This window comes from Mauremys mutica, chromosome 1 (assembly GCF_020497125.1).
Source record: "Mauremys mutica isolate MM-2020 ecotype Southern chromosome 1, ASM2049712v1, whole genome shotgun sequence".
In the NCBI taxonomy this organism is placed as follows: domain Eukaryota; kingdom Metazoa; phylum Chordata; order Testudines; family Geoemydidae; genus Mauremys; species Mauremys mutica.
Window position 1 is genome coordinate 207075068 of NC_059072.1, and position 13227 is coordinate 207088294.

Sequence of the window (13227 nt, forward strand, 5' to 3'; positions counted from 1 at the left end):
ATTCTTAGCTATGACCTTCCTCTGTTCATGATATGAAAACCCTTCAACAAAATGAAAATGGAGAATATTCTTCAAACTATCTGAAATGTTTTCTCAATGGAAAAACTCCACTTGAGTCTGTTTTTAATAACTAGAAAATAGAATACATCTGGAAAATAATGAATAATTAGTCATCTTAATGATCATATACTACAGTGAAGTGCAAGAGTGGGGGAAAGATTTGGCAACAACCAAAGCACTCCTGATGACTAGGCACATTACAGAAGGAAAACTTGTAGGGTTCAGAGCCTTAAATTGCCATAGCTCAATTAACTTAGATGTTTTGTTTCTGAGAGTGGTGGCTGCCTAAAAAATGAATAGAATTGCATTGTCAATTAAATAACTGATTTGCTTTGCTATTGTACACAGAAATTTTGGTAACATTTTTTTGCATTGTGTAGAATCCATTTTAAAAAAGATTATTTTTGTAACTGACATCTTTTACTCTTTTCTAGAATGTGTTCTCACTTGTGATGATATGACATTATAAACCCTTCATTAACCATGATGGCAACACAGACATTAAGTATAGACAACTATCAAGATGGACAAGTGAGAGCATTTTTTCTCCTCTATGTATTGCATTACTATTAGCAAGTGAAAAATGACCTTTTTGTTTTAGGTTAGGCTCTATATGTGATGTGATATGATGTTGCATCTTTGAGCAGTGGTTCCTAAAACTGCATTTAAATTAACATTAGTTAGGGGCCAAGTCATGCCATTGATCCGCACTCTGAAGACCTGTTCTCCGTTATTGCTATATGCCAGCCTGAGCAGTAGGTACAGATCTTCCTGCCAGTAGATGGAAACAGTGTTAACTGTCAGAAGAAAAACTGAGTTGTTGCTTCCCCTACAAAGAGGCCTAGTTAGCTCTTTTATTTCCAAAGAGGCAATTCTCTAGATTGCTATCTTCTGTTTGGAGTACCTCCTGCTTTTATTTTGGAGAGCTTTTTTTTCCAAAAGCTCTTTTCTTTGACAGGTTTACTTAGTTTAGAATACTTGTGTGCCTTGGTAAAGAGCTGGTTTCAGGGTGGATAAAAATCAATGATTTTTTAAAAAAAATCAAAAAATTTGATTTGAATTTTTTTTAATTGGATTTTTTTGATAGGTTTTTTCCTCAACATAGTTTTAATTAACATACATTATAGCTCAAAGATATTTCATCATGGAATAGGGATTATACATTCTAATTCTGTAGTATGAGACAATATATTCATGTAATATTTAAGAAAAGTTTTGTAAATGAATTCCAATAGTTCATGGATTAGGGACCCAATCTTACGGGGCTCCAAGGGCTTCTGTATAGATTATTTAGGTTAATCTTTCTGTCTACCCAATGGGACTCAGTGCTCAGTTTAGAAGATACCATCAGTGATGCTTAGCTTTGCAGTTCTCAAACTGTGGATTTGTCTCTACTCCAGAGATAACATGCTTGTTAACAGCAAAAATGTTTTTAAATAAATACATAATAGATAGAAGTAAGACGTCAACCCTATTGTCCCTCTGCAAATTTGTGTACACAGAGTCAATCCCTTACATCTCTCTAAAAGTGAAAAGTTTTAAAAAGTTCAATGAATAGAAGATCATTGGGGGTGGAATAGATCTGGACAAGGAGAAGAAGTCTGAAGATAAATGTGAGACGGGAGGGACAGGCAGTAGAAACAAAAGTGAAACTGTTTGAGCAGCATATTCCAGAAGTCTTGAGGTCTTTCTGAGTGTAGCCTTCATTGATTTGAGATCTACCATACCATTCTCTCAGTAGAAGGGAAAAACCTATAATGGCAGCAGGTCATAAGAGATCCAGTTTGGGAATATTTTAATGAAGTTCCTTTACCTGTGGGTAAGACAGGCATGTGTACAAAATGCAAACAGTGCAACAAAGAAATGCAAGGCCTGGTTGCCTGCATGAAACAACATCATGAGAAGTGTTCCTTCTCAGGAGGAAGCTGCGTTGAAGATGATGAAAGGAACATGTCTGAACATGCAGGATCTTCAGGTTGGTAAACTTTTTTTATTTCATACTTCTTTCTTAAGGACTGCCTGTCTTCCTTCCGGACTATTCTTGAATTCTCATGTTTGAGCAAAAAATATAGTTGTTACTCTCTGCTACTATCATTTTAGATGCAGTTGTGATAAAATAAATAGCTGAAATAGGCAGATCTTCCTTTTACAATTTCACCTTTACAGTAGTACTGAGTGTCAGTGAATGCAATGAATAATACTAAATGAGCAGTATGGTGGTAATAATTAAATAACGGCATTGACTTGTTTTGTTTAGGAGACTCCATCCTCAACATACAGGATTCTGAAGACTACCCACCTTCAAGATTACCATCATTTTCTATAGTTTCAGAGTTATCTGCCAATGATAGTGTAGTCACATCATGTATGTCACATAGCCACAGTATATCACCTGTAGCAAAAAGGAAAAAAAAAATCTCCATCATCCAGAAACAACCATAGATAAGTTTGTGATAAGAACCAGCAGATTACAAAAAGGCATAATTGATGAAAAAATTGCCCGGTTTGTTTATGCAACAAACTCTCCATTCCATATGATTGAGAACTCACATTTCATTAACATGGTTCAGTCCTTAAAACCAGGATACAGTCCACCAACAGAGCAGATGTCACAGGCAAATTGCTAGATAAAGTATATGAGAGAGAAATTGAGCAGTGTGCAAAAGGTCTAGAGGGTAAAATTGTTAACCTGAGTCTTGATGGGTGGAGCACTGTCCACAATTATCCTGTTGTATGTGCTTGTGTGACAACAGAAGAAGGGTATGTCTTCCTTGCCGAAACAACTGATACATCAGGAAATGCACACACAGCAGAATATTTACAAGAAGTAGCAGTAAAAGCTATAACAAATTATGAACAAAATTCAAATGTCTAGTATGCAGCTTGGTCACAGACAATGCTGCAAATGTATCCAAGATGAGAAGAAATTATTTAGAAGAGAGTCCCAAGCTAATAACATATGGTTGCAGTGATCATTTGATGCACCTCCTAGCCAAAGACTTCAGTGTTCCAGAAATAAAGGCTAATGTTGTTGAAATTGCAAAATACGTCCGTAACAACCACTTTGCAGCAGCTGCTCTGAAAAACGTGGCAGGAACCACAGTAACTCTCCCACAAGACATGCGATGGAACTCAGTAGTGGTCTGTTTTGAGCACTGTATCAAGAACTGGCCTAATCTGATGACAGTTTGTGAACAAAATTGTGAAAAAATAGCTGGCACTGTCACAGCCAAAGTTCTCAGCATTGGACTTAAGAGAAATATTGAACATATGCTGAGTACCCTGAAGTCTATTTCTGTAGCCTTGAACAAAATGCAGGGAAATAGCTGTTTTATTGCTGATGCTGTTGAAATTTGGAAGGAACTGAGTGAGATCTTTAAAAGAAAAATATGCAATAACAGAGTTAAATTACAAGCATTAAAAAAGAATGAGACAAGCACTATTTACAGCTCATTTTCTTGCAAATATTCTCAATACTCAGTTAAGGTTTGACCCTGGTACTGCTGAAGAAGAGGAGTCGGCTGTGACATGGACATCTGGCAATCATTCCTCCAAAATGCCAACTATAATACCCTTCAGAGCTAAGGGTGAACCATTCAAGAAATATGTTTGCTGATGATGTTTTAAAGAAAGTCACACCAGTGAAGTGGTGGAAGTCACTTAAGCACTTGGATTCAGAGACAGTTGAAGTGAATATCTCACTTTTAACAGCAGTAGCTTCTTCTGCCAGCGTAGAAAGAATATTTTCTTCCTCTGGACTAATTCATTCCAAATTGAGAAATTGTTTGGGACCTGAAAAAGCAGAAAAGCTTTTTTTTTTCTTTTCCAGATAACGAACAAATAGGAAAATGAAGGTGAAGACAACTGAGTTAGCTGCAGAAGCCAATATTTTAAATTTCTCATGTTGACCTGGCTGACATAGTCAATTTAATTTTTGTGGTTTTTTTTCAATAAAACAATTTTAACAAAAACAAAACTGATTTTAAAAAACTTGAATGTTTAAATTCAAAAATGCATATGCTTGTTTTGTTAAAACATTGTTTCCTGTTGAAGAAAAAAATCCAGAATACACAACATTGTTGTTTTAGTTAAATAAAAAAAATTAGATGTCTGTCTGGTGATGTTCTCCTCCTAGTACAGCAGGGCAAGAAAATCCTCCAAATATTAACGATTAACCTGTTCACCTCCCAATGACTTCATAAATAGAATTGGAGATGGTTCACCTCCCGATGACTTCATAAATATCTGCTGCAATTACCTTTGGTAAATGAAATAACCAAACAATCATTCCTTTTCTGATATAGCTGTAAAACTAATCTGAAAATGTTTCAAAATAAATCACTTTAAAAATGTATAGTGTGTACGTTCTAAAAATGAAGCCTACATCTATCTCTGAGTTGTGAAGAATATGTATTAAGGTTATAACAACCAACAAGAATGCACTTTTATGTAGAAATCCATGATTAAATCAAGACTTCCTAACTAATGATTTAAATCAAATCCACCCTGACTGGTGGTAGTTTACTCCTGGGGGAATTCTGCGGCCAAAAAATTAAAAATTCTGCTCCATAAATTAAAAATTCTGTATATAATAGTTTAAAATTTGGCAAAAGTCGGCATATTTTATTTGTCAAAATAACACAATATAATCATGCCAGTTTAAATTGTTTTGGTAATTTATTTCAAAAAACCTGTCAGCAAATATGTAATTTATGTAATAATTTATTTGAACGACAATACAGAAATGTATTTCTTGCACCCCTCAGAAGCAATGCAAAGACTTGGGGAAGTTAAGGGTAATGGAGGAGTTGAGTGAGAGGAAAGTAATTGCTGGGAGGGAGCCTGGGTGTGAATTTGGAGGGTTGTTGGGTGTGGGTGGGAGAAGTATGGAACAGTTTTCTGGGGGGTGGGGCGGAAGGGTTGTTAGGGAGTCTCCCCCATGCAGATCCCTAGCTGGTCCCTAGCCTCTTTAATTCAATTAGGCACATCTGTCCCTGTCCCCATATGTCCCTGAACTCCCACTCAGCCAGCCATCTCTCCCACTGTGAGCCTGCAGCCTTCTGTCCCCATGTGTCCCCATTCAGCCACCCCCCATCCCTTTGTGTCCCTGTGCCCACGCTCCCAGTCAGCTCTCACCCTAGTCTGTCCCCCCCACTAGCCCTTCTGAACTCCAGTCTGTAACTCCCCAGCAGCTCCAAATGTTCAACCCTGTCCATCCCCCCCATATCCCATGCCTCCTGATCTAGCCCCACAGGCAGGGCGCTGTGAGGACCAGAGCCTTTTCTCTTCCCTACCTGCAGCTGGGGCTGCTCCCACCCAGGAGCATCTGCTCTCTGTTCTGGTGCCACAGCAACCCCTGGTGGGCAAAAGGTGTAACTGCAGCACTTCTTGGCCAAATGTATTTTGTGCTGAGAAAAGAAAATTCTGCACTGCACATGATTTCTGTGCATGTGCAGTAGTGCAGAATTTCCTCAGGAGCAGAGCAGTGGTTTTTTTTGTTTGTTTTGAACCTCAGGAGTACTCTGCCACAAGGTAGTCTTCTGGTTTTGGTGTGTCTTGGCATCTGTCATCAGCAGGAAACAGCTGAAAGAATGTATCCCCCAGTTTTAGGTAACTTATTTTTGCTTTCCAGTGACTCAAGGTGAAAGTCAGGTGGAGGGATAGCTCAGTGGTTTGAGCATTGGCCTGCTAAAACCAGGGTTATGAGTTCAGTCCTTGAGGGGGCCATTTAGGGATCTGGGGCAAAAATCTGTCTGGGGATTGGTCCTGCTTTGAGCAGGGGGTTAGACTAGATGACCTTCTGAGGTCCCTTCCAACCCTGATATTCTATGATTCTAAGACCCCTTCACCTACAGACTCTGCAAAAATATGGCCTGACCTTTATGATTATATGCATGAGTCTGTTTTCCCATTGCCCAGCCTTCCTTTTGTTAGCCAAAAAATAAGTCCATCGGTTATGTCTTTCTTCAGGCATAATGGCTTCCAAATCAGTTAAGCCTTCCAGGAGAACTTCTCAAAGGTCAGGAAGTTCTGCCATTTTCTCAAAATTTCCTGTTGAGCTAGAAGAGGGCTCAGCCATGTCAGACAACAAAGTACAAACAACCTATGCAAGACTTATTCCAGGATAGTGTCTTAAATTCCTTTTTGTTCATTGTGTGTGGAATTAGGTGCAGCTTTGTCTCTAGATGACGTCTGTATTGGTTACTCTAATAATTACTAAGGGCCTGACTCTTCCTTCAAAGGATTGCTCCTTTGATGACAACTCTTGTGAGGGTGGGTCCTTCTGTGCCTTTTTCATTTTCTTTCTGAGACCTTGATCCTAGTGTGATGGTGGTGCTTAAGACACAAACTGCCATGGTCAAGCAGAAAAAGAATCTTCCTGTGTCACCGGTTCAGTGCCCCCAGGGGGATGTGACTAATGCTCAAGTGGGAAGAAAAATGCAATCCTTTTTGAAGGGAAGATTGGATTCCATGGTGGATAAGTTCTTCAAGTGGGATGATCTTTCTGTCCCTGCTAAGCGGACTCTTAGTCTAAAGATACCTTGCTGTAGGTGAAGAAGAATGGAAGTCCCATTTTAGAAAGCCAGCAGAAAGTCTCGACGGCGTTCCCAGTCCATTGATGCCATTCAGGATGTGCTGTATGTGCAGATTGAATTGCCGTACTGTAACTCTAACAATGTTCTTGTGGAGCTATAATATACCCAATATGGTCATGGAATAACATAAAACTACCCAAAGATTACAGGACTCTATATCCTGTTACTAATGTTTAAATCATGACTCTTTAGATTTATCTTTTAAGGTGCTTTCCTGTTTTGCATCTTTTTCTTGCCTCTTAATATTGCAGCTTTTACTTGTGCCCTGCACTCCCACACAAACTGCTGAGTAGCTGTTCAGACTGATAGTCTCTCTCTCTCTCTCTAACACACACTATTGGATGCCTTTTTAGGCTGGTATCTTTCACTTAACTTGATTTTAATTATTTGTTCTGTTTTAAGCTGATTAAGTTTGTTCTGCATGGATGTGAAGATGAGTTCATTGAACTGGCAAACAAATGCCTTGTTAAAATATTGTTAATGGCAATTACTTCGCTCCATTCTGCTGAAAAACTAGTAAATATTGCTCTTTAAATACAACTACTGTTATTTTCTGTTGCTTTTTACATTGAGCAGGTATTCCTATATTGTTTAATATCTGTATATGTTAAAGTTTAAAGGTAAATTGTAAGGTGAAATTGCATTCCTGATTAGTGAAAGACTGCAACAAATGCTATATTTCAATTCTGTATAACAAAGTGTGAATTTTAATGGATGAGGAAACTAGCTCCAGAGTCCCCATTTGCATCAGTGTCTCTGTGGAAAGGGAGAAGGAAATCAATAGGAGGGTAAAGTTTTTATTGTGGTTTCACCACAAAGGCTGTTAATCCAGCCTTTTTGTAAGCTAATTTTTGGAGCAATATATGTCTAACCTATTCCAAAAATAGCTGGCTGTGAGACACAAAATGCTTTAGCAGTTCACTAATATCAATCATTCCAATTTTAAAGCTGAGTGCTGAAACTTGAAATGACCTTTACACTATCCAACAAAACATGTCAAGGATTAAATGAGTTTCTTGTTACTGCTTATGCTTTTTGTATAATTGCCAAATCATACCAACCTTCTGGCAATTTACTAGCTTTTTGCATTGCTATTTACTTAGAAAGCAGTGTACTAACTAATAAATCTTTGTGCTTGGTGACGTAAAATAACTTATCCTCCTTTTTCTACAGATGCAAGTAGTAACCGAGTTAAAAACTGAACAAGACCCAAACTGCTCTGAAACTGATGCAGAAGGAGTAAGTCCTGCCCCTGTAGAATCTCAGACACCAATGGATGCAGACAAGCAGGCCATTTACAGGTAGTATTATGGACTTTGGTTGTGTCTTTGAAGGGTAAAAAATGTAGTTTTGGGTGTGTTTTCTTTTTTTTTCTTTTAATTAGGCAGATTAAAACCAGATGAGCTGTAGTTTGCAAGTAACCAATGATTAAGTTCAAATAAAATGGTTTCATTTTCAGACTCTTTACTTAAGGCAAAAAATTTCCCCAAATTTAGAATTCCGTTGCATGATCTTGAAGACTATTATGAAGTGCAGATATGTCAGTTATTAAAAACAGATATTGCTATAGCTGTAATGAGCATCGAGCTTTAAGTTAGCAATAGTATTTTGTTTATGCTATTGAGGAATAGTGACTTTAACTCATACTGTCCCGTTATGTTTTATATGTTAGAATTAGCTTCAATAGTATCTGAGGCCTTTCCTCATTTATTTTATTTTATTTTTGTGATCAACCCAACCTGTACCACTTTTTCTTTAGGTTAAAAATAAGTAAATAAATAAAATGTGCCTTTTCTCACAACTCTGTAATACAAAAATACTTATCTTAGCACTTTTCATTTGAAGATACGAATCAGTATATATCAACTGCAAAGTGAGGGTGTAATTGTAGCACAGATAGGCATATCTGTGTTAGCTTTAATCTAGCTAGTGTGGGTAACAATAGCAGTGCACACATAGTGGCAAGGACTTCAGTATGAGCTATCAACCAGAGTACAAGCCCTCCATGGACCCTAGGCATGTACTGTACTTTGGTTGGTAGCCCATTCTGAAACCTGTGCTGCTATGAGTACACTGCTATTGTGACCTGTGCTAGCTAAATTAAAACTATCCCATGTATGCCTACTCATGCTACAATCACATCTTCACTTTGCAGTGTAGACATACCAAAAGTGCTTTACAAAGGCTCTGTTATTGCCAGTTTACACATGCGGAAATGACACATAAGGAGGGCAAGTGACTTGGCCAAGATCACAAAATGAGTTAATGGTAGAATCATCTGAGTCCTGACCTGAGCCAAGTTAGCTAATTTCACAATGAGTCTCTCAAAATACAGGCCGTTCTCAATTGTACCAAACTGTAAGGTGATTTTGTTATATTGAAATGGGGCACATATTGGAGACCAGATGGTTGCTCTCCGACTTATTTTTTTTGTAATATAAATCTGGTTTCATTCTTTGTGTCAGTGCTAATCCATTCTACATTGTACTAATACATCACCTTCTACTAACTTACAATTAATAAAATGGCATTTCATAGCTTCATAACTGCAATTATGATATCCTCTTATCAATGTCCAATTAAATAGTCATGCTTTATTATACAGTTTTAGTTGTGTCTAAATCTTATACAGTTTTACTTCTTTTTTTTTTTTTAAATAACATGGATTTTTGGCTAATATTGTCAGTTGTGTTGTAGATAATCTTTTCATAAAACTTATGGAATTGCTTTTCTGGATGAATGGTGGTTAGGTTTTTACTTTTTGGATACCTAACATTATAAAGTAGGAAATATAAAGTAAAAAAATATTTATTCAGACCTGATTTTATTATTTGTTTATTCCTAGGCACCCACTGTTTCCATTATTAGCACTATTATTTGAAAAATGTGAACAATCTACACAGGGCTCAGAAGGCACTACCTCTGCTAGTTTTGATGTAGATATTGAAAATTTTGTAAGGAAGCAGGAGAAGGAAGGAAAACCCTTTTTTTGTGAAGATCCAGAAACTGATAATTTAGTAAGTATGAAGCATTTTTATGAAGCAAATGACACTTCTCCCTTTTATTCCCAATTACTTCTCTCAACTGTTGCTCTCGGTAGATTCCCAAATCTTTTGACTCTACAATGGTGTATTGTTAATATTGCAAGTACTGAATTCTGAAACTAAAGATCAGAAAAAGTCTGTAAACTTAGTTTGTCTTTTTATCCTTTTTTTCTTATCTACAAACATCTAATGCATCCTTCATTTTGACCACCTGCCTCACATTTTTCAGTACTTGTTTCCAATATGTGCTCCTAAAATGGCTGAGGTTGACATTATATTTAGAGATGAGTTAAGACACATACCCACTACAATCCAGTTGACTGTACAGAGCAGTTTCTCAGAAGGCAATCAGATAATTTTTGTTCACTGTTCTATATATCTTATCTAGTCAGATTTTCCTGTTGTGTGTTCTTTGCCCTGATGCATCTGCATAGTCTGAGGGAGGAAAGGTTAGAAAATTTGCCCACTAACTTTTATACATAAAAAGAAGTCTGAGGCCCCGTATGCAATAGGAATATAAGGAAATCTTTTTTTAAAAAAATTCAAGTAGAACAGTTTGTGTTGAATGATAAATCAGTTTGAGAAGCATTTCTAAATGATACTCAGTTTGGTATTTTGGGCCTATGTAAAAAGCTGTTCAAATCGAGAGTCCTATAAGGTTGTGTCTGTTTTGTAGCAATAAATGGTATTCTGCCATTTCAGACAAGGCAGAGAGAAGAAACTTCAAATTAGGCAGCTGATGAGTACTTGCAGGTAGAGAGGATCAGAGATTCAGTACCTCTTAAGTCCCAGTTGCTCAGAAGAAGCCTACCAAAAGAGCATTCCAACTTACACGGAAAGAACTCACTGTCTGGTCCAAAAAGGCCAGTGTGACTCTTTTGGCATGCATCACACAAAAAAATGTTTGACTACCTTATTTTTATGTTAGAGTGAGATACCTTTTCTCTGTATTCTAGGTCAGTAAGTCCTGCTAGCTTCTCTCTCACACACATGTCAAGCCCAGTAAAGGCCCTTCTCTGTAAATGTAACCTCAGAAGTCTGTCTTAGTACATCTTGCATTGCTATTTCTTGGTAGGGCTATGATTTCAGTGTTTTTAACGATGAGTGTCAAAAGAATGTTGGCTTGGGATCTGTGGCATCCACGCAGCGTTCCAGACATATTTTTACAAGGTATTATTGCTTGAAGTCCGCTTCATTGAACCTGTTGAAAGCAGGCAAAAAAGATTATTGTATTGCCTTTTGATCAAGATCTATTTTACTTTGTTTTTGGTTTTTTTGCTTTGTTACAGTATATTATATTCTTCCTACATTGTTGCAAGTTCTGTATTTTTACAAACACAGCCTTGGAGCTTTAGAGACTCAAAATAGGGATCTCTTATGTATCTTTGGAGAAAAGATAGTTTCCTATCCTTTGTTTTCTAAAAGTGTGTGCATAAGTATATCTTAAAGATTAAGACTGTAAACAATGATTAATGATAAATGGCAATGGATTGAATTGGGGAAGGTGTCTATTGGGATGCTCACAAAGGCTGTTGGTAATATTTTTAGCGGTCTTGAAGAGTCAGTAAGGCCTGGTCTACACTAGGACTTTAATTCGAATTTAGCAGCGTTAATTCGAATTAACCGTGCACCCGTCCACACCAGGAAGCCATTTAGTTCGACCTAGAGGGCTCTTTAGTTCGAATTCGGTACTCCACCCCGACAAGGGGAGTAGCGCTAAATTCGACATGGCTATGTCGAATTAGGCTAGGTGTGGATGCAAATCGAACTTACTAGCTCCGGGAGCTATCCCACAGTGCACCACTCTGTTGACGCTCTGGACAGCAGTCCAAGCTTGGATTCTCTGACCAGCCACACAGGAAACGACCCGGGAAAATTTGAATTCCTTTTCCTGTCTGGGCACTTTGAATCTCATGTCCTGGTTGGACATCGGGGCGAGCTCATCAGCACCTGCAACGATGCAGAGCTCTCCAGCAGAGGAGTCCATGCAATCCCAGAATAGAAAGAGGTCCCCAGCATGGACAGACCGTGAAGTCCTGGATCTGATCGCTGTGTGGGGCGATGAGTCTGTGCTTTCGGAGCTGCGCTCCAACAAACGGAATGCAAAGACCTACGAGAAGGTCTCCAAAGCCATGAGAGACTGAGGATACAGCCGGGATACAACGCAGTGCCGCGTGAAAATCAAGGACCTGAGACAAGGCTACCAAAAAGTCAGAGCGGCAAACGGACGCTCCGGAGCACAGCCCCAGACCTGCCGCTTCTATGAGGCACTGCATGCCATTCTAGGTGGGTCTTCCACCACTGCCCCACCAGTGACCGTGGACTCTGAGTATGGGATAGTGTCGAGGGGCAGTTCCTCGGCGATGTTCACCGATGGGGAAGATGAGGAAGGGTTTGTGGAGGACGATGCAGGCGACAGCGCTTACAATACCACTTTCCCCGACAGCCAGGATCTCTTCATCACCCTCACAGAGATCCCCTACCAACCTTCCCCGGCCGTTAACCCGGACTCAGAATCAGGGGAAGGATCAGTCGGTAAGTGCTATAAACATGGAAACATTTATTTTTTAAAAAACAGGAATAAAAAATATGTAAAAACTATATAAAACCTTTTGCTTAAAAAACTATATAAAGAGAAGGTCCACACAGATAGGGATGGAACAGAAATCCTCCTGGGACAGTTCCACGAAGCTCTCGGAGAGCAGCTCGAAAAGTCTCCGCAGGAGGTTCCTGGGGAGAGGTGCCTTATTTGGTGCTCCGTGGAAGCACACTCTTCCGCACCAGGCCATCCTAATGTACAGCGGAATCATTGCCTCCACCAGCATTGCAGCGTATGGTCCTGGTCTGTGCAGGGATTCGAGCAGCATCCTCTCTCTCTCTCTCCGAGTGACCCGCCTCAGGCTAATCTCGTTCGGCGACTGCTGCATCTAATTAGGGCAATTAGTGTACTGTTACTATTGTGAATGCTTGACTTTTACTTTGCATAGCAATGACCTTCGCTTAACAGCCACGTGTTGGAGGCCACAGAGGAAAAGCATACAGTGATCTTTCCTGTGCACAGCCGCGAGGGGCTGGAACAGGGTCAGACTTTATGCTTTACAGATTGCCTTCAGCGGGAGGGCACAGCTATCCATTAACTGTTAAGCAGCCTATAGTGTAGTGCTTACCAGGCCTGGCTGCTACACGGATTCAGCTGTACCGCCCCGCTTGTCCGATCTCCTGTGCAAGACCGCAGCCAATGAAAGCGTATTCCGAAATCTCGAACTTGTCCTGAGAGCTCGTGAGACTAGGTGCCCTGTATGGTCTTGTTCACAGAAACTGACTAGACTGTGTTCAGTGTTCGCAAACATGTATCTTTTCAAGGAAATCACTTCCTTTTTCCCATCACACAGCTGCGGCTCTTTCACGAACTGCCCCGGCATCCCCCTCACAGAGGCTGGCGCAGATTAGGCGGCGAAAGAAAAAGACTAGGGATGACATGTTCTCGGAACTGATGGCTTGCTCCAGAGCCGAGGCGGCCGAGCAGA

At 39.3% G+C, this 13227-nt stretch overlaps 1 protein-coding gene across 12 annotated transcripts in view; it reads left to right on the forward strand.

Annotated features, from left to right (window-relative positions):
* The window catches only part of PKNOX1 (PBX/knotted 1 homeobox 1), an 82420-nt gene that overhangs the window by 39633 nt on the left and 29560 nt on the right, over positions 1-13227 (forward strand). For all 12 annotated transcript variants that reach the window (XM_045002575.1, XM_045002586.1, XM_045002585.1 and 9 more), the window contains 3 exons: positions 495-591; positions 7830-7957; positions 9502-9673. In XM_045002575.1, the coding sequence (XP_044858510.1) occupies positions 544-591; positions 7830-7957; positions 9502-9673 (348 nt within the window). In that variant the 5' untranslated portion in view covers positions 495-543. The remainder of the gene's footprint in view (positions 1-494; positions 592-7829; positions 7958-9501; positions 9674-13227) is intronic.